The sequence below is a fragment of the Tachysurus fulvidraco genome, chromosome 5 (assembly GCF_022655615.1).
Source record: "Tachysurus fulvidraco isolate hzauxx_2018 chromosome 5, HZAU_PFXX_2.0, whole genome shotgun sequence".
NCBI classification, from domain to species: domain Eukaryota; kingdom Metazoa; phylum Chordata; class Actinopteri; order Siluriformes; family Bagridae; genus Tachysurus; species Tachysurus fulvidraco.
Window position 1 is genome coordinate 17,980,380 of NC_062522.1, and position 21,623 is coordinate 18,002,002.

The 21,623-nt window shown below is 37.6% G+C and overlaps 2 protein-coding genes across 4 annotated transcripts; one reads left to right on the forward strand and one right to left on the reverse strand.

Moving 5' to 3' along the window:
- The first annotated feature begins 3,946 nt into the window (after window positions 1–3,946).
- Window positions 3,947–14,803, forward strand: tspan2a (tetraspanin 2a). Its single transcript, XM_027146653.2, has 8 exons — window positions 3,947–4,128; window positions 7,964–8,066; window positions 11,737–11,834; window positions 12,268–12,342; window positions 12,430–12,510; window positions 12,599–12,652; window positions 13,535–13,618; window positions 13,713–14,803. Exons 1-8 carry the CDS (start codon window positions 4,060–4,062, stop codon window positions 13,776–13,778), a joined length of 630 nt encoding a protein of 209 aa, XP_027002454.1. The 5' UTR covers window positions 3,947–4,059; the 3' UTR covers window positions 13,779–14,803.
- A 137-nt stretch (window positions 14,804–14,940) lies between these two features.
- Window positions 14,941–20,208, reverse strand: slc25a55a (solute carrier family 25 member 55a). Of its 3 annotated transcripts, none has more exons than XM_027146650.2 (10): window positions 20,074–20,208; window positions 19,238–19,335; window positions 19,009–19,134; window positions 18,641–18,696; window positions 17,387–17,477; window positions 17,138–17,256; window positions 16,772–16,964; window positions 16,511–16,665; window positions 16,351–16,426; window positions 14,941–16,060 (listed from the first exon to the last, which is right to left on the reverse strand). In XM_027146650.2, the coding sequence occupies exons 2-10, from the start codon at window positions 19,255–19,257 to the stop codon at window positions 15,901–15,903; spliced, it is 996 nt and encodes a 331-aa protein (XP_027002451.1). In that variant the 5' UTR covers window positions 19,258–19,335; window positions 20,074–20,208; the 3' UTR covers window positions 14,941–15,900. The 3 variants fall into 3 exon arrangements, with proteins under 3 accessions (XP_027002451.1, XP_047669094.1, XP_027002453.1); XM_047813138.1 differs by lacking the exon at window positions 20,074–20,208 and adding an exon at window positions 19,757–19,780; XM_027146652.2 differs by lacking the exons at window positions 19,238–19,335; window positions 20,074–20,208 and having other exon boundaries at window positions 17,387–18,129; window positions 19,009–19,094.
- Between the last annotated feature and the right edge of the window lie 1,415 nt (window positions 20,209–21,623).

Consider the following 21,623-nt stretch of genomic DNA (forward strand, 5'->3'; position numbering starts at 1 on the left):
CAGCTGTTTAGGAGGTCATCACTGCAGTCTGTAGCGTGATGAGATAGCCCTACATAAAAGAATTAGTAATTTTAAGTGTTAACTTACTAACAGCTGTGTACATGCACTGGAATACACAGGTCATGTAATGTGTTCACTGCTTAAGTGTTAAAGTCACATTTTATTGTTTATCACGTTCCATTAGGTGACATCTTGCACTCAGCCCAGAATCTGGTGTCGATGTTGACCAACACCTTAAGTGTTGGACATCAGAAAATGGGGAACCAGTCCAATATCAGTGGACAGTCAGCACAAGAAAGAAGGTCCAAGTCAAATGGGCAGTCAGTGCAGCAGGAAATGGCTAGGGGTGTGTGTGTGTGTGTGTGTGTGTGTGTGTGTGTGTGTGTGTGTCTTTTATGTAGGCCTATCTCATCACGCTACATGCAGTGATGACCTCCTAAACAGCTGTATTCTTTAAGCACCTAATGTAACCTTACTCTGAGAGCTAATCTTACTTACTATAGTTAACCTATCTCTGTAATATTACTCCTCTCTGTTATTAGTGATAACTAACCCTTAAACATGGCCGAATTTGGAAGGGAAAACCAACTTACCTGAGACGATGAGTGAGCACTTGGCTGCTGATCCACCATTTCGGCACCAGTGGTTTAAAAGAGGGTGGGGCGCATGCGCACTTCGTGGAATCGATCCATCTTCCCTCGGATAGTAATGCCTGTGAACGTGATGACGTATTTTTGACAGTTGTTTCGCAGACCGTTTTCGTGTGTGAAAAAGAGGTGTTGTGAAAACAAGCGTTGTGTGTGTAAACTGTCATAGTCGTACATTTTGGAGTTGTATTTGAACAAACACGCAAAATCTCGTATCTGTAAACTGTCGTGGCCGTAAATTTTGGGATCCAACTCCGCAAAATTAAAATTTACACACAAATGCTTTGAATTACGTACCATTATTATTGACAGTGTTTTTATTCCATACTTTAATATGCTTTTAATGTCTTTAATCCCAGAGAACATGTATCATGTCAGCGGTTTACCTCAGATACAGAACTATTCTTATTATAGAAAATGTAACAAAGTTGGTCATATTATTTTGTTTCCAAGATTTTGTTCCCCGTTTCCCAAGGTAGTTCGGATAAGTGGTAGAAAATGAGTGAGAGAGAATAAGAATAGTTCTGTATCTGAGGTAAACCGCTGACACATGATACATGTTCTCTGGGATTAAAGACATTAAAAGCATGTTAAAGTGGTGTGTGTGTGTGTGTGTGTGTGTGTGTGTGTGTGTGTGTGTGTGTGTGTGTGTGTGTGTGTGTGTGTGTGTGTTCTTATTCCGTGTTCTAGCAGCTGTCAAGCAAGAATAATTAAGGCACATTAAGTTGGCCTGTGCAAGATATATTCAATATTTTTAATTATTGGTTTCATATCCCACAGCCTCAGTAGACTCAGAAGCACTTAAGTATTGTGTTTGGCTTGTTACTCAGATTTAATTAAAATTAAGAGCTCTTGGCATTTGATTATAAAAGGAAATAAATGCATGTAACCTTTTTTGTTTTGTTTTGTTTTGTAACTATATAAGGAACATCTGGACATCAGCTCATTCCTGTAATTATCCAACCATGGGCATGTCAGTTAATGTTCACATACAGTACATCAAACATCTGAATAGGAAAAGGGTGATTAAAACAAGTGACTTTGGTCATGGCAGCGTTGTTGGTGCCAGACAGACTGACTGAATTATTTCAGAAACTGACAATTTCCTAGCTGCCTGGAAAAGCCATAACTGGGTGAACAATGAATTTTTCTCTTTAAAGTATATCCTGAAGGAGAATGACCATTCAGACCATCCATGATCTGCTTGCAATTGCACTTGAGCAGCAGATCATAGATCTGAATAGACATTATCTTTCGGGTTATGCAGCGCAAGACCAAGTCCAACTTTTTTTTCACTCAAAAGCCACATCAAATAATTAATGCCAATTTGTCAGGACATTATTTGTCAGGATATTATCGTATGGGAAACATAATTTGCATAAAGATTGTGGCAATATTGTGGGGCAGCTCAATTGCTGTTAAGGGGCTTCAGATTCCTATTCTTGACTGACGTGTTAATGAGTAATAAGCCACATGTGCAGCCCATATGTAACTTACATTAACCCACTGCCATAAATTAACAAAAACTTGCCACCCATGATAATATTTTACTTTTAAATATCCATCAGCCAAAATCATTAAAACCACCTGCCTAATATTGTGTACAGAAGGGCCCTGCCAAAACTACTCCACAACTCCACAAGACCTCTGATGTTTTTTTCTGGTATCTGGTACCAAGGTAGCAGCAGATCCTTTAGTTCTGTAAGGTTCATGGTGGAGCTTTCATGGATTGGACTTTTTTGTCCTGCACATCCCACAGTTGGATTGACATTTGAAGAATTTGGAGGCCATTTCAAGACCCTGAACTCTTTGTCATGTTCTTCCTTAATCCATGTTTCACATTATCATGCTGAAAGAGGCTACTGCCATTAGAGTATACCTTCACCACAAAGGGGTGTTGGTCTGCAACCATGTTAATGTTGGTGGTGCATGTTAAATTAACATCCACTTGAATGCCACAAGATCCACGTTTTCCAAACAGAACATTGGCCAGTGCATCTCACTGCGATGCTGATGCTATCTCTTACATTAGTAAGTGATGCATTGACCATCCACATGAAAACATTCCGCTAATTATGCTACCTTCTGCAATTGCAACATGTTACAATGGACAGAGGTCAGCATGGGTACTTGTGTGGCTACATAGTCCCAAACACAGCAAGCTGTGAGTTTGTGCACTTTTATATCATAGCCAGCATTAAACTTTTTATCTGCTACAGTAGTTCCTCTCACAGGTTAGCCTTCCCTCTCTATGAGCATGAGTGAAAGGCTGCTGCTGCTTCCTTGGACCACTTTTGGTAGGCACTAACCACTGCATACTCGGAACACCCCACAGAACCTGCTGTTTTGGAGATTCTCTGACCCAGACTTCTAGCCATCACAATTAGGCCCTTGTCAAAGTCACAGATCCTTATGCTTGCCTATTTTACAAGCTTCCAACACATCCGCTATGAGAACTGAGTGTGCACTTGCTGCCTAAAATATACCATCATATGTACAAATGCAAGAAGGTAATCATTGATATTCACTTCATTTGTCAGGGTTTTAATGGCATGGTTTGTCGATGTATGAACCATATACTTTTTAAAATTTTAGCTATTTTATTAGATACACCCACAGTGTACATTAATTGGCCATTTCAGTAATGGTATCCATCACCGTCTCACAGAGACCTACTTTGTAGTAGATATTCTAATGACCTCATGCAGCTGTGCTATTTGTAGTGTCTTTCTACTGCTGGACAGACAACAACACATGAGAAGTCTGACGATCCGGATATCTAAGCAGAGTTACATTTAGTAACTGTATAACTAAAAGTGAACCATTTGTTTGTACTTGATAGAATCAGAATCAGAATCAGAATCAGGTTTAATGGCCAAGTGTTTTGATGTTGACACACACAAGGAATTTTTTTCCCAGCTGTTTGTGACTCTCAAAAGTACAGACATAACCATTATAGGAAATAAATAAGACATAATTAACACTATAGGACATAAATAAGACATAATTAACACCATATGACATAAATAAGACATAAATAACAGTATAGGACATAAATAATAAATAAATAACAAAATAGGAAATGAATGACGATATAAACTGGATGCAAAGAAAAACGTTAAGTTTCCATTGTGTCTAACGTTTAACTCGAAGCCCTAATGGAGCCGCACGTGGTGTGTGTGTGTGTGTGTGTGTGTGTGTGTGTGTGTGTGTGTGTGTGTGTGTGTGTGTGTGTGTGTGTGTGTGTGTGTGTGTGTGTGTGTGTGTGGATGAACGACACGTGGGCGTGGGCGAGCAGTGGGGCGGGGCTTACAAAGCGTGGCTCAGTGAAATTTCCCCATATCTTCTCTCGCGAGTTGGACATTAACCCTGAGATTCGAAACAGAGGACACACGAGGCAAACACCTGCAAAATGAGCAAAGTGCAAGGATGCACGAAATGCGTGAAATACCTGCTTTTCTTCTTCAACTTCATATTTTGGGTGAGTTTTTCACGCCTAATCCATTTGAGAAGGAATAAAGAGGGCAATGAGGTTAGACATGACAGGTGTATTTACACCACGCTAACAGCCTCATGGCACTGTCCATGTCAGTCTTTATCACATTCACATAGCTCTCTTTCATCTAGTTAATTAAGCAAGGGGATATTTTAGGTTTGTAAGCAGCATAAAAATAATTTTCTCTTCATTTCACCCTCCTATTAGGTGTAGTAATAATAATAATAATAATAATAATAATAATAATAATAATAATAATAGTAACAGATTTTGAGCCCAGTGTGCTGATTGGAGTCCTGTTTGTTTGGTAACAGAAGATATGTGATTGTGTATCTGTTCAAATTGTTTGAAATTTGTAACCAATTTTGTTTATATTTGTAGTATATACAGTATTCTGTCAAAAATCAGAATGTTCTGAGTGTTTATTGACTTTTTTTAATGATTTTTTTTTTAATTCTTCACAACACTGCAAAATAACCAATGCTGAATTTCAACCGACTTTGGTGCAATTCAAATAGTACTGGAATGAAGTGAAAACAGCACAGAGGATTAATCCAGCTCAGTGAGGCACCTTTATGAAGACCTCCTCTGAGCTTCTTCACAGTTTTCTTGCTTATTCATTATGACAAAGAATAAACCATATAACAAAGAAAAAACATCTATTTTCGGTCTATTTGCACAATTTCCTGCCTGATGAGTGGCTGTCAATTTATTGTGACATTTCCTACAGTAGGTGTCTTCACAGTCAGCCAGTTCCCACAAATGGGTCTTTTTAAAAAAATTACAAAAATAAATGTTCACACCTATAAATATATTATCATGCAACCGAAATGGCTTAACTGCACCTCACTGAACATTAATTAAATTTTAAAAGTTTAAATGATTTAAGACTGAAGATTACATGATTAAAAGAGAAAGAAAAAGCAGCCTATAATTTATTAATGTCTGTTAAAGATGTACTTTTCTTATAGCTTTAAAATGGAAATGTAATTAATGATAGTTATCAATCATTTAGGATTTGTGTGTCTTCTGTTAAATACAGATTTGTTCTAAAAATTTGTTCATTTATTGTTCATTTATCGTGTATCATTTGGGAATATTCCTGTGTGATTTTTGTAAATATCCCAAGGATATAAGCTTATAAAATATTAGGGTTTGGCTTTTTGACATTTTTTAAACAATCAGCTAAAAAAACCTTCTAAAAGGAAGTGTTCTTTGTAGTTTTGGTTTCAGAACCAATCGGAATCTCCCTTCGATTTGACTGTTTTGTGGTGTCAGTTACAAATCTTAATGTTTAGCCAACAGTCACCTAGTCAATACATATGAAGTAGTGTATTGCTGCAATACAGTAGGTGATTTACCCAATTGTGGACTGTTATGATACAGCAAGAAAAAAATAGCTTTTATTTTGCTTATGACTAATGGAAACTTCATGGTTCAGTTCAGGTTCAGGCATTGCTTTTCCATGTACTATTTTAGTGTGTGCACATGCGCACGTGTGTGTGTGTGTGTGTGTGTGTGTGTGTGTGTAAATATACAATAGAGATGTAAAGTCTTCATTGCTCAAAATTGCAGGTTTTACAAAATAACCAAGGCACTACAACAAATAGTAGGATGTGTAAAGTAGAGGCCCTTGTTTGAGTGACAGCCACAGGACATCACTAGTTTCTCACTTGCTCTGGTATGACCTTGGTCCACTCTTCAAGTCTCTTCCAGTTAGTGGGTTTCTTAGCAAAAACAATGTTGCCAAGGATTTTTGAGAGTTGAGTTCGTTATTTGATCAGGACTCCTGACTGACCATTTCATTACATGGTTACATACACATTAAGAAAAAGTTATTGAAGAATAATTGTTCAGTTATGTATATTAGTAGGGTTTATTTTTACAGTTTGAGGCTAATATTTACTGTATGGATCAGTGCAATATATTTCGGAGAAATACGTTGTTCAGTTTCTGCTCCTTCTGTTTTCTCTGGCTTGATGATTTTATCATCAAACTAATGAAGGGGTTGTGTTGGATTTGCGCAAATGGTCAGTGTAAGAATGCTGTAATGGAGGATTTTGTTGGGGTGATTGGTTATCTCTATTGACGTCTAAACAATAGACAGCAATGCCTTTGTCTTGAAATATGTATGGTAGAGAAGTGAACTGTTGTCTTGGCTGTTTGGCATAGTAGCATGGTGGGGTGACTGCCAGGGTTGGAGAGTTCCAGCGGGAGTGACAGCAGAGTTCTGTGAGACTGGCACAGCCTGCCTGTTGATGATGACAGTGGAGGAGTGGCAGGATGACCTTATGAGAGGTTTCCCATTTACTCGGAATGCTACACCTTGCTGAGTGTAATAGTAATTGAGTTGTACTCCGTGAGGAATTATCAAAATGGTATTCTTGGTGTTTGGTGTCCTATCAGGCTTTTAGGAACACAGAATTAGCATATTAGGTCAAACAACAGTCTAAAGCCGAATCCATTTCACTGACATTATAAGGCAGGCTATGTTTTGAAGCACTGCAGACAATGTCCAAGTGCATTTAGGTTAAGAAAATGTGTTTAAAAAACTTCCCACAGACTGACAAAACAAATATAGTGCGTAGAACATTTTACCGTTCTACTAGAGCCAGAAAACATTTAACAAAAATCTTTTTGCAGTCCCCACATCAGGATTTGTATGACTAAAGAACTTTTAAGAGGTTGATGGAGAACTAAGAGTTTTGAATGTAAATGTAATTTAACTGCTTGTCATTAGTAAATACTGCAATAATATTAGGTTTCATTTTGTTTAGACAACATTGCACTTATCTTTTCTATTGCAGATTTCTGTGATTTTAACAATGACATGGTTGTTGGTGCCAGATGGGCTAGATTGAGGATTGCACAAACCGATGGTCTTGGCCAGTATTTGCATGATTTTATGCATTGCCCTACTGCTACATGACTAAATTATTAGAAAACAGCATGAAAGATCAGATGCACATATGTTCATCACTCTAATTGTGTGTGCTGTGTATACACAGATAAGCCATTACATTAAACCCACTTGTGTAATATTCTATAGGTCCCCCTTTCTGTTGATATAACAGCTCTGACCTTTTTAGGCCGGGACTCCACAAGACCTCTGAAGGTGTGTTGTGGTATCTGGCACCAAAACCTTAGCAGCAGATCATTTAAATCCTGCAAGTTTTACGTGACCTCAATGGCATAGACTTATTTGTCCAGCACATACTACAGATGCTCGATCAGACTGAGATCTGGAGAATTTTGAATCCAAGTCAACTCCATGAATGCTTTGTCATATTCCTCAAACCATTGCTTTACAATTCTTGGAGTGTCGCATGGTTCATTATCCTGCTAAAGAGGTCACTGAGATTTGGGAATACTGTTAATCTCATCTCACAGGAAATTAGTACAAAATATCATGTCATCCATTACATGTTGCTCCATTACATCCAGCTTTACTGCATATTGTTTATTGTAATATGTCAATACAGGTATGGTGTAAGTTGATGTTAACTAGATAGTCTTGCTAGCTAGCATTTACTCATGCAATTGACAGATTGTTTGTCCACATTTTTTTGTATGATATGACACTGCCATAAATGGTAGGAAATATAATCCCAATATTGACACTAGATTAAGATATTTTAGGTGTTTTTTTTTAGTCTGTCTCTGATTGAGGTGTCCTGTTGGTAGTAGGGATGACCATCTTTTTATTTTACTTAACCATTTCAAATATACGTATTTTGTCTAATAAATGGTGTCAGAAGGAAGATAGATAATACAATCTGCAAACTAATAGCCATAAACATTTCTCTTTTTTTGTGTCCAGCTGTCTGGTTCTTTGGTGTTCGCAGTGGGACTATGGCTAAGGTTTGATACTAGTACAGCTTCATTACTGAGAGGCGATGAAGCTCCAGAAACCTTCTTTTTTGGTGAGTACCATACAACTTTTACATGAAAGATTTTTCTAATCAAAACCTTATGCTGAATGAAATAGAATGTTCTGATATAACGCAATAACAGCGAAGTATATTGTGTAACTATGATTTCATGGGACCAAGTGGGAATTAAGGGATTTTATTGAGCATGCCAGTTTATTAGCTAAGAATGAGAGATAAATTTTAAAATGGGCCAAGATATCCAAATTCAACCTTGTTGTCAGCTCACATGGCACCTCGTTGTTTCTCAAATGAGTTACAGTATAACATCATGTTGCCAGTATAGTTATCAGAGAACAAGGAGCTGCACCCCATTACAGTTGTAGAAATCTACTGAATCACACGTGAAAATGTCTTCCATTACTGACTAGACTTTCACTGGGGTGAAACAGTGTTGACTAAAGAGGTCACTGATACCAACATTTTGCAGACCGGCTTCATGATGATTACATTTCAGTTGTCTTTTTTTGTATCATGCACTGGCCCCTATCTTCAGATTAACTACAAAATCTATGCGTGTCCAAAAAGCACAAACAAGAACTAACTCTACCTTTTCATCTGTACCTGTTAATGCCATCTTACTACAACTCACTCCTGTTGATTTTTGGCTTTTTTGAACAGCCTTCAACTTTCAGAAAGCCAAATGAGGTGCAGTAGGCTACCAGATTTACTGACACCCTGGATAGGATGCCAGTCCATGGCATGGCACCACGCACACACACACACACACACACACACACACACACAGGCACACTTGTTCACACTTGGCTTAAAGGGCCAGATTTTGCTTAGCAGATTCATCATGACCCGCTGCTGAATCTGAGAAATGATGCATATATAATGACAGGACTGTTTTACTGTATGGCAGAGCTGCTTTAATGGGGAATAAAGGGGGTCAATACTGGGCTCAAGCATGATGAATGGGACACTTATAAATCCGGATAATGGCTAAAGGGTATTTCTCAAAGGACATTACACATAGCGGTGCCTTGTGAGTTACAATGGGTTCATTTTCTTATTGACTCTCCTTGGCACTCTCTCAGAGGAACAGAGGACTGCTGAGCTTGGGCCATGGGGCTGTGGACCTCCATCCACTTACCTCATAAATCTTGATCTGTGGTCTATTAGTTTTCAAGTTGAAAAGAGGTTGTTTTAGACTAGTTTTATGTTCACAAGTCTTTATGATATCTGAATATAGAGACAGGCTTGTTGTAGGCTGCGGATGGCAGATTCACTTCTGTATTCTGTACAAATCAGGCTGACAAAAATAATATTGAGATGTGAAACCAGATCCAGGACAAGCCACTACTGATGATAATTAGATGGAAATGCTACAACTTCATGGCTGTTTGACGCATCATTTTTTAATTAATAGCAAATTATAGAACATTTATTTTGTAACCATTAAAACAATATGACTGATAATGTTAATCATCATATTTCTAGCTTTATTTCTCCAAATAAAATGACATGTAATAATGTATGACTTTATTCTTATGAACTAGTAGATACTAGAACAGCTGGAACCAAATTCCTTGTGTGTGTCAACACACTTGGCCAATAAACATGATTCTGATATTGCATTGGCATAGTTTGCGGCATAAGTTTTCAGTTGGTGGATAAGTTACCAAGAACTGACTCTGTCAAGACAAACTTGAAAGGTCTTGCATGATGACGCAACATTCCTCCCAGGTGTTTTTCCATTTGGTCACCTGTTTGCTATGGAGCTCATTGTGCTATTAAAATATACAAAGGTGTCATGTTACTGACACCCACTAATATTTATACTTTTTTTGAAGGACTCGCAGGTAATTCCTACCACATTTGAGTATTGAAAAAAGAACCATCATAAATTGTTCTGGCTATGTGCAGTGCAGAACTGTTTATCTGAATTCTGTCAGCAGTGTTTAGATGGTGGCTGCTTCTAGTGCCAAGTTTTCTATCCCTGTGGCAGTCAGGAACTGAAGTGAGGAGCTAAGGCCTGATGTTTTCAGCTTTTATGCTCACAGTGGACTCATTTTGCTCTCCTTCGTCATGTCTAAAGCAAAACAACAGCTCAGCTCCTCCCCTGAGTTTTTTAATTAGACTAGGGAGTGAAGGTGATGAAGCCCTTTCTCGGCAGCCAGCTAATGTAGAGAAAATGACCTTGTCTCTTTCATATACCTCCAGCTGAGATGTTTTTACTGTTCTTGCTTGATTTGTTGGAAAACATTTTCACCAAGGTTGAAAAACTTGTGTGCATTTCACACTCCTTAGTTTGGATTTTCATCACTAATTATGGTTGATGTCAGGCTGAAATTCTATGCAGATGATGGCAAGGGGTTGTATTTATAGAGATGATGCCATCCTAGCAACGGTGTCTTCAAAGCAGTCCTTAAGTGTCCTCAAGAGAGAATTGTTGCTATGGGCAGGATTTGGTCACGGCAGAGGGGATAATGTGCAGCAGGTTTGGTTATTGAATGACTTGAACAATGAACGAAATATAATGCTTCCAAATGAAATATTTAAATATTTAATAAATGCAGTAATTAAAATAATCAATTGAAGAAAATTTGTTTTTGGTAATTTTGCTATTGTAATTTTTAAGATTTCATTTGTCTAAAATTTGACCCCTGTAATTAGTTGCAACAAGCTGATTCTGCTCTGAAGCCTGTGTTCAGAGGTGTGTCGGGAGCTGGAAGATATTGGAAATGCGAATAGATTAGGAAACTCTCTAGGATATAAGGGTGTGGCTGTACTCAAAGGAGAAGCTTGTGTTGACCGTATTAATCGAGTGTATTGTGTACACAAAGACTGGTTTATGTTGCTCTGTGTCTTTGGCTGGGTTGATAAGGGCCTTTGACTATTTTTGTTTGCTTTGTGTTGCCTTTGCTGTGAGGATCCCTGTTTTACCTACACCAGCAGTCTGTAGCATGGTTTAGATCAACAGACGCACTGCTGCTACTATACTTGTGCACTTTATGGTCCCCGGTGAAAAGGTTTATTTATGCAAAACTTAAACTGAAACTCATTCTGCCTTCCTGTCATTCAAGTTGAAAAAAGATATCCATTTTTACAGACAGACATCACCACATTATGTGCCTATTTATAATGGAATATAATTTGTCATTTTGTAAGATAGCCAGATGTTTTTGTTCCTCTTTTTAAATTTCTCATCACCTTTTGGTTTTTACCTTTTTTTAAACATTTGAATATTTCATGGATGAAATGTTCCAAGAGAGGAAATATCAGTACAAAGTATTAACTAAAATTAGGCCCTTTTTAAAATGAGGTTTTTCATAGTTATATGAATATTTTGACATTTATGAGCTGGCCACACCAAGGTTGAATTTGGATGCAGTCTGACTGGTCTTGGACTGTCTCAAATGAATATCATAAATAAATATTTTACATTGCATTTTTTCATACATAGTTTTTCGGGCAATATTGCTATCAATTTTCAGCAAATAATATTTTTGCCCTGTCACCCATCCCAAACTGAAATATACGCTAGTCCATTGTAGCATAAACATGCACAGAACATGTAGAAATGTTCTATTGCTGCCGACTTCTGGTGAGATTTTGAATTGCACAAATGGATGTACGGAAAGGAAATTTTAAGAAACTCTTGTAAATGTAATACTGTAAGGTTTCCAGCTACCTTGTCTCTCTTTTCTGCTTCCAGCTGTGTATATTTTGATTGGAGCAGGAGGAATAATGATGCTCGTGGGTTTCTTTGGTTGCTGTGGAGCCGTGAGGGAGTCGCAGTGTCTACTGGGACTGGTGGGTAAGAGCCTTGTACCGCTCCACTGACCTCAACCAGTCTAAACTTTGCAATGCAGAAATGTTTTTTTTTTTTAATTTATGCAAACGTGGCTGGAAGTCTGAGATGCAAAATTGTCTGTGTTGTCTGGATGAGATTAGTGAGGGTGAGATTCCTCTGTCAGTCACTAAACACTTGAGCCACTAGACAATCTTGGCTGGCTGTGACATTGAGTATGCAATGGAAAATAGTGTGTTTCTTGATGTGAGTTGTAAGTGTGTTATGTGCCCTGTGATGTAGAATGTACTGTTGGCTACATGTGTTTAGAAGTAAATTTCCGACCCTATATGGTAAGAGTTAGCTAGCACAGGGGAATTGGCATATGATCACATTTGGAAAGAATTAGGGTAACAACGTACAGTAAACTAAAATTAGCTCTTGTCTGTTTTTTAGTTCTTTTCCTGTGTACTGATCATTTTTGCTACAGAAGTGGCTGCAGGAGTTTATGGCTTCTTGAACAAAGATGAGGTAATTTCTTCAACTCAACAGTGCTGTAAGTATAAGTGCTAATGATCTGTAACGCCATAAATTGATGCTCTGTCTTAAACTTTTCAGATTATCAAGGAGGTTCAAAACTTCTACAATACCTCTGTCAAGAACAACAGCACCACAATCTACCACAATTACCATGATATTGTATGTCTATCATTTATTCCTAAACTACTACTGTAGCTGTCTTTACTTCAGGATTACTCGCTGCATTCTTTGTGTTTGTCTTTTATAGCTTGAATGCTGTAGCTCAGATTCTGGGAGCTTTCCATGCCCTGTAAATGCCAAGGTACAGTTTTATGATGTTATGCTTGTTGCATTTTTATCAGTATGTAGAAATCCATTTAATAAATATTAAATTGTACCATCAGATGCTATCATTATGTTTAAATTCATGAAAGAAAAATATATATTTCTTATAACTTATTTTTATTTATTTAAAAGTTATGCAAAACTTTTGCAAAAGTACTGAGACATTGTTTAATATAGGCAAGTAGCCATTTTTTTTTATCAGATAATGCTTGAAATGCTTTTTCCATTTTTTCCAACTGATGAAGTGAGCTTGCTTTGCCATAAAATATTTTTGTGGATCTTACAATTAGAAATTTAAAAAAAACAAAACATTTGAATCAATGTTTGAACCTTTCATTACCACCTGACGACTCCAGGGTCCCAACTTTGATTATGACCTCAGGTGAATGTTGCTGTGGAGCTTCTTATGTTCTCCCTATGTCCACTTGGGTTTCCTTCAGGTTCTCTTATATAATAGCTAATATAAATTAGCTGTCATAAACTCCAGCAGATGGCAGCGTTGACCATGATTAGGTATTGAGACAGTGAGTACTGGGATATGAAATGAAAAGAAGCTCAGCACAGAACCCAGAGGATGGTAGAAGCATGTATGGAGGTTAAACATAGAGAGAACAGATGGTGAAGTGTTTTATGTTACTTGATCCCTTAAAACTGGGGCACAAAAGAGCTAGAATTTATTTATTTATTTATTTGTATCAGCTGGACAGACATCAATCTTCAGTCTCCGTGTGTCACTTCATAATGAACAGTGTTATAGCACTCTCTCAGGGCCTGATCTGGAAATCAGAGGAACATATTTAATTAAGAAAGAAACTTTTAACCTTAAGAAATATCTTAACCAATATTTTATTTTTCTCAGGACTGCAACCAAGCCATACAGGATTTTTTCAATGAGAGACTTTTCATCATTGGATATGTTTGTATTGGCATTGCAGGAATCATGGTGCGTACATGGAACTGCCTGAATATACTGTAGTTTTAATGGTGTGTGGCATGCAATGAGCGTTATTCTAACATATTATGGTTTTTGTGTACAGGTAATTGAAATGATCTTCAGTATGGTTCTATGTTGTGGTATTCGGAGCAACAGGGAAGTCATATAGATGCTCACAGGTTTCCTTCATGCATCTGTCCTGAATCCCTTGTCCTGACCTCACTGAGCCAACCTCAACATAAGGCTCAACATAGAGTAATGTAAGATGTTGTAGCTTTCTAATTCTGTTTTCATTCTTTGTTTAATTGTATTTGTCTGTAATGATTCACCACTGTATTGGTTGAAAGTGTGACTAAATTAACACTCCCTTATATTATTTAGTTATTAAGCAGATGAGTTATGATTACAACCTGATTTGTATGAGTTTAGACATTGCCTAAACTTCTCTGCTTTGTAATGTTTTTTTTTCCTTTCCCCCATTTACTACTATGCATTACAAGGACTGGAATTGTAAATGTGTGTACTGCTTGCTTTCGGTTGATGCCTTGGAATGTTATTTGGTGTGCAAATGTATTCTATATTAGCTGTAGTCATGTATTTAGGTTTTGTAAACTTTTAGGCAGTTTGTGATTGGTTTATGTTCCTATCTGAAGTTTATGCTGTGGTATTTCAAAATCAGGATTCAGAGATGACTGCAACAGCACAGTATTGAGTGTTGTGATAGAAAACTGCAATGTTGCTTGTATGTGCAGTATGAAAATCCATTGCCCTGGTAAACATTCAGTCCTTTATTGTAATGTGTTCAATCATGAATGCATCAGCACTGCCCCCTTTTTCATAGATAAATATACATGAATCATTAAACTCAGCTTTGTGTGAGTAATCATACTATCAATTCTTTATTTAAATGAGCACAAACTGGGGTAACTGATCCCTCATTGTGTATTTAACCACACATTCAGTATGGCACAGGCCTTTCCTACCTATGCTATGAATGTGAAATTTAAAAATATTTAGTTGCATATATTTCTCACAGAACATTTTGAACTTCTTGGTTAATACTTCATACAGGGTAGTATTGAGTTTGACTGATGTCTAAAGCACAACAAATAATCACAAATTTCATGGCATGTGTTTTTGTACAAATTTTTAAATATGAACTGCTACAAAAAAAAAATAAAATGATCAAAAGCCTTCTCTTGACTACATCAAGTTTATTTGAAAGTGGTTTGTAAATATCACAGTACACATTGAACTTTTATTTTGAAATGATAGTCAAAATGAAACTTTTGGAGCAAACGTTGTGGTTTATGCTGAATAATACTTAAAAAAAAGTCCCACACTGCATAATTTATAAGGTATACAGTTTACACTAAACCATACCTTACCCTCTGGGCCATTCTGAAAAATTCAACAGAACAATTCATCTAATGAATGTAAAACACACCGGCACATTATTCTAGTAATACTACCTACTTTATAGTTACACATTCTGTAGAATCAGAATCATTATGGTATGCTGCATTTCCACGTTATTTACTTTAATGTGTTCCAGAGAATGTGCCGTGGCATTTGCACCATGGTTTGTTACTTTTTCCTCCAACATGATAACTATTTACCATAATGGCAGCACAACATTACCTACAGGGAAGGGTGAAAAGGAGGAAGAAAACCAACCAACCAAAAAAAAAAAAAAACCCCTAACATGTGTAGGTCACTTTAGTGATTAAAAGGAGTAGAACTAGTGTGTTTTGGTTTGCTTCGGGTACAGTTATCTCCATCACGAATAGTTAGCCACAGCACATGCCTTGTTCAGCACTTATTGTCTAAAAACCATACATGATTCATCTGATCCACAAAATTGTACAGAACAATTGTCATAATTTATAAAATGTATGTGGGGATGGGGAGATGACCAATAGTTACCATTAGTACAATGATGCATCAATTCATCAAAACACAAAAATAAATGACTGACAAAACAGACACTACACAAAAAGGAAGTCAATTTGGTGATAGTGCCTTGATAGTGACACCATCCTCCCTCACTGAGGGGAATCACAGATCCTTCTAGAAGGATGTTGAGCACCATCTCACCTCCTGCAGAAGCCCTTACAAGTGCAAAATGTTGGCCGCGGACACAGTTGAGTGAGCAGACCAGACAGGAAGTGCAGTTAGGTCAGAAACTGCCTCAGGAAACAAAACAGCAGAGCTGTCAATCTAACTAGTATTTATGTTTGATTGTGTCTTATGTCCCCAGAACAGGTTCATTTGCAGCAGTTCAGGCATGCTTAAGGAGACAGGAGGTTAAATGACCTTTGGCTCAGAATGAATTCACCAACTCCAACAAAATACATAACTTGAGCAATGCCAAAAAGAGGTGCAATGACAAGTGCCCTGCAGCCCGCCCCCTTCAGGAAAGCAGCAGGTCCTTCTTTCTTCATGATCTTGCTATAAAAACAAAAGCAAAACAAGAGTCAGCCACAGCTAATTAAACTAGTACAAGGAGCTGCAATCAGACAGCAAAACAAGCATTACAGATGGCACAAAAACAATTTCCCTTTCTAAAACCTTGAGTCTAAGAGGAAGTCAACATTTTTCAAGTTTAAAATTAGCAGAATTGATCAATGATCTTTACAATGATATTCAAGTTAATTTGTCACTTTAACATAGAAAGTTCTGTTAATGGTCTCCAAATACAAACCAGTGCCAAATGAACAAGTGAAAATTAGAAGCATTACCTCACACAGTCAACCACTCCATTGTAGGTCTCCTCATTAGTGCCTTTGCTCAAAGATTGAAGTCTGGTTTTTATCACTGGAACATACAAACAGGAAATGAGCTTGTATAGAAGAAGGAAATAGAAACCCACAAAAAAAAAAAAAAAAAAATCTTACTCACCATCACATGGGTTAACCGCCACTGCAGCAGTCGAACCAGCTAGACAGCCAGCCATGAACGACCAATAGAATGGCACCACATCATCTCCAGAGCGCTTACCCAAACGGTTAATGTTAGCAAAAAGAGGAAAGTAGACAACAGAGAACGGCACATCTCTGAAGGCAAAAAGAAGATAACTATCAAAATGACACAGTGCTGATAAATTGAGAGATTTTTAAAACCACGTACTAAAATGTACATCTAGTACACACACGTGCTTACCTCATGAGTGTTGCTCCCAGCCCTTTATATAAACCTTGGATGCCCTTGGTGTGTAGCAGCTCTTTAGCAATTTGCGTTGCAGAGATGGATTGAGCAGCAGAGCTCGGCATGACGTTATAGGATCGGCTCAGCAATGTGTTTGTTTGAGCCAGCTTACTGGGAGCCAGGATACCAGGCATTCTCTGCTGGGCAGCTGCAAGCAGAACACGATTATTACAAATAAATTCTAATTTATTTTACACTAATCTTCCATACACCATAGAATACAGGATATTATACATAGGCAGACCTATATGGGGTACTGTCCAAGCTGAAAAAACAGCTAATGACTTAAATGACATGAGCAAAGGTAAGTGTATAGCTTACCTAGTCTTCCAGCATCTTGTAGCTGAATTTTCAGCATCTCCATAGGAGTAGTAATGATGACTTGGCACATGCCTGCACCACAACCTGCTAACATTTCTTTAAACACCGACAAACCCTTCCTGTAACACAGCAAGTTTTTTGTAAATAGAAGAAGTCAAGCTTAGCTTATTTATTCAAAAATAAATAAGAATAATAAATATTTACAATATAAAATAAATACTATAGAAAATTTTCTAAAGCATTACATACCCATCTTTGGAAAGGTGTTGACGAAAGAGGTCATTGGCTGCCAGCTTGATGGCCTTTTCAGGTGTGACGAGAGCAAGATTAACTGCAGCACCTAAAAGACAAAAACACAGCAGATTAGCCAAAAACAGTAGCAAGATTTCATTGCATTTCACAGAGCTCCCATTCCCCACCACCATCATACCAAAGACAGAACCATACTTTGTATAAATAAAAATAGAGATTAATACAATTAAAATTATTTTTTGGCATTAAAAAAGTAAATAAAAACAAAATTACAAAAAAAAAAGAAGAAGAAGAAGAAGAAGAAGAAGAAGAGGAGAGTGTGTTATGAGTAGAGTAAAATGCAGGCATAAAGGAAGAGTAAGAAAATAGTTTCCATTTCAATATCCCTCTTAAAATGCAAGGGATAATGTATAGTCATGGGTGAGAAGTGTAGAACACCAAAAGTAACTGAAAAGTGATAAAGATGGTTAGAGAGGCATGTAATTTTACAGTACATGCCCAAAGAGTTAGTAATAGACAAAATGAAAGTCTACAGAAATTCAGAGGCTATGAAGAAAACAAAAAGGAACTAATATTATTCAACAACAATTTAAAAAAACAAAAAAACAAAACAAAACAAAAAAAACACATTGTGCCTAATTGTAATAGAGCAGAGTGGACAGAACCATGATAAATGATTTGCCTCCAGCGTGGCTGCGCCTTAATCGGCTAGCCTTCACTATCCCAGGGGGGACCCATGTCTGTAACATGAAAAAACACAGATGCAAACAAACAGCATTCCTCACATCAAGCGGCAACCCAATATAAACATGGGCTATTATGCTCAAAGTTCTGTTACCTACAGTTCAGTTTATTCCAGAACTACCATGTAAAAAAAAAAAAAAAGAAAGAAAATTCCAATAGGTTTTGTGTCAATGTAGATGATAAGTCTACAAATTAACTGGTAATTAAGTGCAGCACATTTACTAGGTAGCCACTGTACAACTGTGGCTTGTACATTTACAAAGATGCATGCATACTCGCTAAATAGATCCATCTTACCAACCACTGTGAAAGTTATTTTTCCCCCTAATGCTAACTAATGCTTGTAGCATATCTAGTTAACCAGTTCTGTGGTCATGAACCACAGGCAAGTGAATTCAAGCACAGCTTAAATGTCAGAGTAGAAGACATATGCTCATAGTTTAACATCCACAATCATTTGTTAGAATAAGCCACATAATGAAACATTCAATATAGAATTACTCTTACCTCTGTACATGCCAAAATACCCCTCGGATCGCACAGTTTTGACTAAACAATCCATCCTAAGAAAAGAAAGAAAACTAGGTCAAACAACTGTATTCAGTAATCCAAGTCCCAACATGGTCATGCTTACCCTCATACAAATGACAATATACATGACTCTTCAAAAGCTTCTACACATTCCAATACTCGGGGCTAAAACACAAAGTCATCGGTCATTGGACAACAGGGAGTAGCTAAAATAGATCCTGAATATGAGATTATGTGGCCCCATGGCAACAGCGTCCTCACCATGGGGGAGAAGAGGGCCACAGCCTAAAACAGGTACATAAACTGGAATAACAAGAAAAACCAAGAGATATATGTTTGCTTACATGTTTTTGTAGACCTGTTGTCCCGGTCTCTGGTTCTGGAGTCGAGTCTTAGCTAGGTCAATGGGGAATACACAAGTGACACCAACAAGTCCAGCAATACCACCATTGATGAACTTGGCTGGAAGGCTGAGCAGAAAAGAAGCAGAAGTCAAACAAATCACATGATCAAACACAGCGGTGCTTAAAATACAAGTCATGGCATGCTGGGGGAAAAAAAAAACCCACATACCTGATCTGCTGCTTAGACATGATGAACTATCGGTAAAGAGGATAACTGGTAGATAGATGCTACTGAATTGCTTGATTTCTTCTGAAACGTGGGTGGACCTGAAATTAGACAGGAGAATTGATCATTAAACCGTGTTGGTAAATACTCTCACTCACACAGCTAAACTAACCGCGTGATGAATGACAGGAAGGCTGTGCAAAGGAATCTATGGCCAGCTGGAAATAGATACAGCCTCGTTCATCATTATGAGCTGATTGTAGTTATATGATCGACAGTCACTCGACACACGAAACAAATCCAATACAGCTTCAGTTCCTTAAGCCGTTAAATATACACTTTTTTTTTTTTACTATATACACTTTTAAATAATGCATAAATCCAAGGGTTTATAAGTTACAGCGATGAAATAAGACAACATAAAAAGCCCCAAACAAAACGCACGCTATTTATTTAACAAAATATTTCTCAAATAGACAACACCCTTTTGCCTGCAGGCGACACAAGGCGCCTATAACTGACCTCACAGGCCAACGGCTGTCAGCCAGCAAACAGGAAGCATTTACCTACGCCGTCGAGTCATTCAAATTACCTGAGAAACACTCAAAAACGATTTGTAACCGTCTAGGAGGGCTTGTGCACGCGAAATTACACAAACACTGCCGAATAATATTATCCGGCTTCATGGAAACGATAAATGTGAACGATTAGCCTTTATGCTAACACGTTAGCTAAGAAGCTAATCAACTTTAAATCAAAAAGAAGGATTTTAACAACAACAATTTTCAGGAAAATCGTGTCCCTAAATTTTGTTTGGTGGAAAAAAATAGAAAACTTACCCTTTAAAGCGACTGTAAACCACTGACTTTAGTAAAATATAAAAAGGCGCCTAAACGTCTGACTTCCGTGCAGTACAGTGTGAGAGAATTTGAATGAATGAGTTCGCTGGAAATTTCCATTGGTATTTAAGGAAGGAGGAGGAGGAGCCGGAGAGTTTACGTCATGACTTCTTAACCAATCAGAAACGTTTAGACTACAAAGCGTTGGCTGCAATAGCAGCGTGGTGTCAAATTTCACTGCAATGGTTTTAATGTTTTACAATATCGGTGTTATTAATTAGTGTAATGTAAAACCGATTTTGGTTAATATCAGCACTGTAATTTTGTAATTGCTTTTATAGTATTTTTATGTAAGGTTTCCGAGATATTAATGATATTCAGGATCTGGGATGGGCGTTGTCTGGAATGTGTGTGTGTGTGTGTGTGTGTGTGTGTGTGTGTGTGTGTGTGTGTGTGTGTGTGTGTGTGTGTGTGTGTGTGTGTGTGTGTACCTTTTTAAGTACAAGAACCATTAAACTAATGCATAAAGTGTCTTTTACTAATTAAGTTGTTTCTTTAAATGGCATGTGTTGATATAGTGTGTTACCAAAATATTTGACTTCTTACAGGATAAGAAGGAAACTCAATTTATTTTCTGTTGTATGTCAAATTGAGGCAGATATTCGGTATATGTGTTAAAATTACAGATAATGTAGTTAGTCTCTTGCATATTTTTACTTGCGTGATGTTCCTCTGCTTGAGAGTGTGTGTGCCCTGCGATGGGTTGGCACTTCGTCCAGGGTGTATCCTGCCTAATGCCCGATGCCATGAGATAGGCACAGGCTCCCCGTGACCCGAGAAGTTCGGATAAGCGGTAGAAAATGAATGAATGAATGAATGAATGTTCCTCTACCCTTAAATAAATTTTGACAAGGCACTTTTTATAGTTTATAGTTTTGGATACGTGCTGGTCAAAAAAGCACAGAAGCTGTATTGTATTTCCCCCCAATAAACTATGTTAGAAACTATGCTTCATAGTAAACTAGCAAAATTCCTGGAGCCTTTCCCATCCATTGATGTGCAGTGAAAGTTGGTCTGATTCTAAAATCTTAAGATTACAGAAGAAGCCTTCTAAGCGTTACAGCATGCTTGTAAAATTGGCATAAACTATAGGGGGGAGAGCGTATTGTATGTTTTAAGGAAAAATGTAGGGCTTATCGAGACGAGAACACCAATCAGTGTCAGAAAGTGATAGAATTCTGTGTCACTGTCTCCCTTGTTCAGGTTGCTTGTGACCTGTAGCATGTGACCTGTAGCTAGTCATAGGAGTTTTACTCATGCCGGGGTTATGTAATTAGGGAATAGTCACGACGAGTCCTCTGTGTGCTTAGACTTGATAGCGCTCTCCAGCAATCTCAAAATAGCAGTCTTCACCCCGTTATTATCTTCTCGTAATTATTAGTCTGTAATCCAAGCTAGCGCCATCATGACATATTTCCCCAAGGGGCTCTCCATACCGGGGCTTCAAGAACTGCCATTTGAAGGGCACTTGAACGTAATTCTTACAGTTT

Bases quoted from the DNA above. Each gene is read 5' to 3' on its own strand.
- tspan2a (XM_027146653.2), top strand. From the start codon at position 4,060: ATGAGCAAAGTGCAAGGATGCACGAAATGCGTGAAATACCTGCTTTTC. The intron at 12,511-12,598 runs GTATGTCTATCA...TGTCTTTTATAG, and splicing joins ACCACAATTACCATGATATT to CTTGAATGCTGTAGCTCAGA. The intron at 12,653-13,534 runs GTACAGTTTTAT...TATTTTTCTCAG, and splicing joins CATGCCCTGTAAATGCCAAG to GACTGCAACCAAGCCATACA.
- slc25a55a (XM_027146650.2), bottom strand. From the start codon at position 19,257: ATGTCTAAGCAGCAGATCAG. The intron at 18,697-19,008 runs GTAAGCAAACAT...TTCTTTTCTTAG, and splicing joins CAACAGGTCTACAAAAACAT to GATGGATTGTTTAGTCAAAA. The intron at 16,666-16,771 runs GTAAGCACGTGT...TTTTGCCTTCAG, and splicing joins CTGGGAGCAACACTCATGAG to AGATGTGCCGTTCTCTGTTG.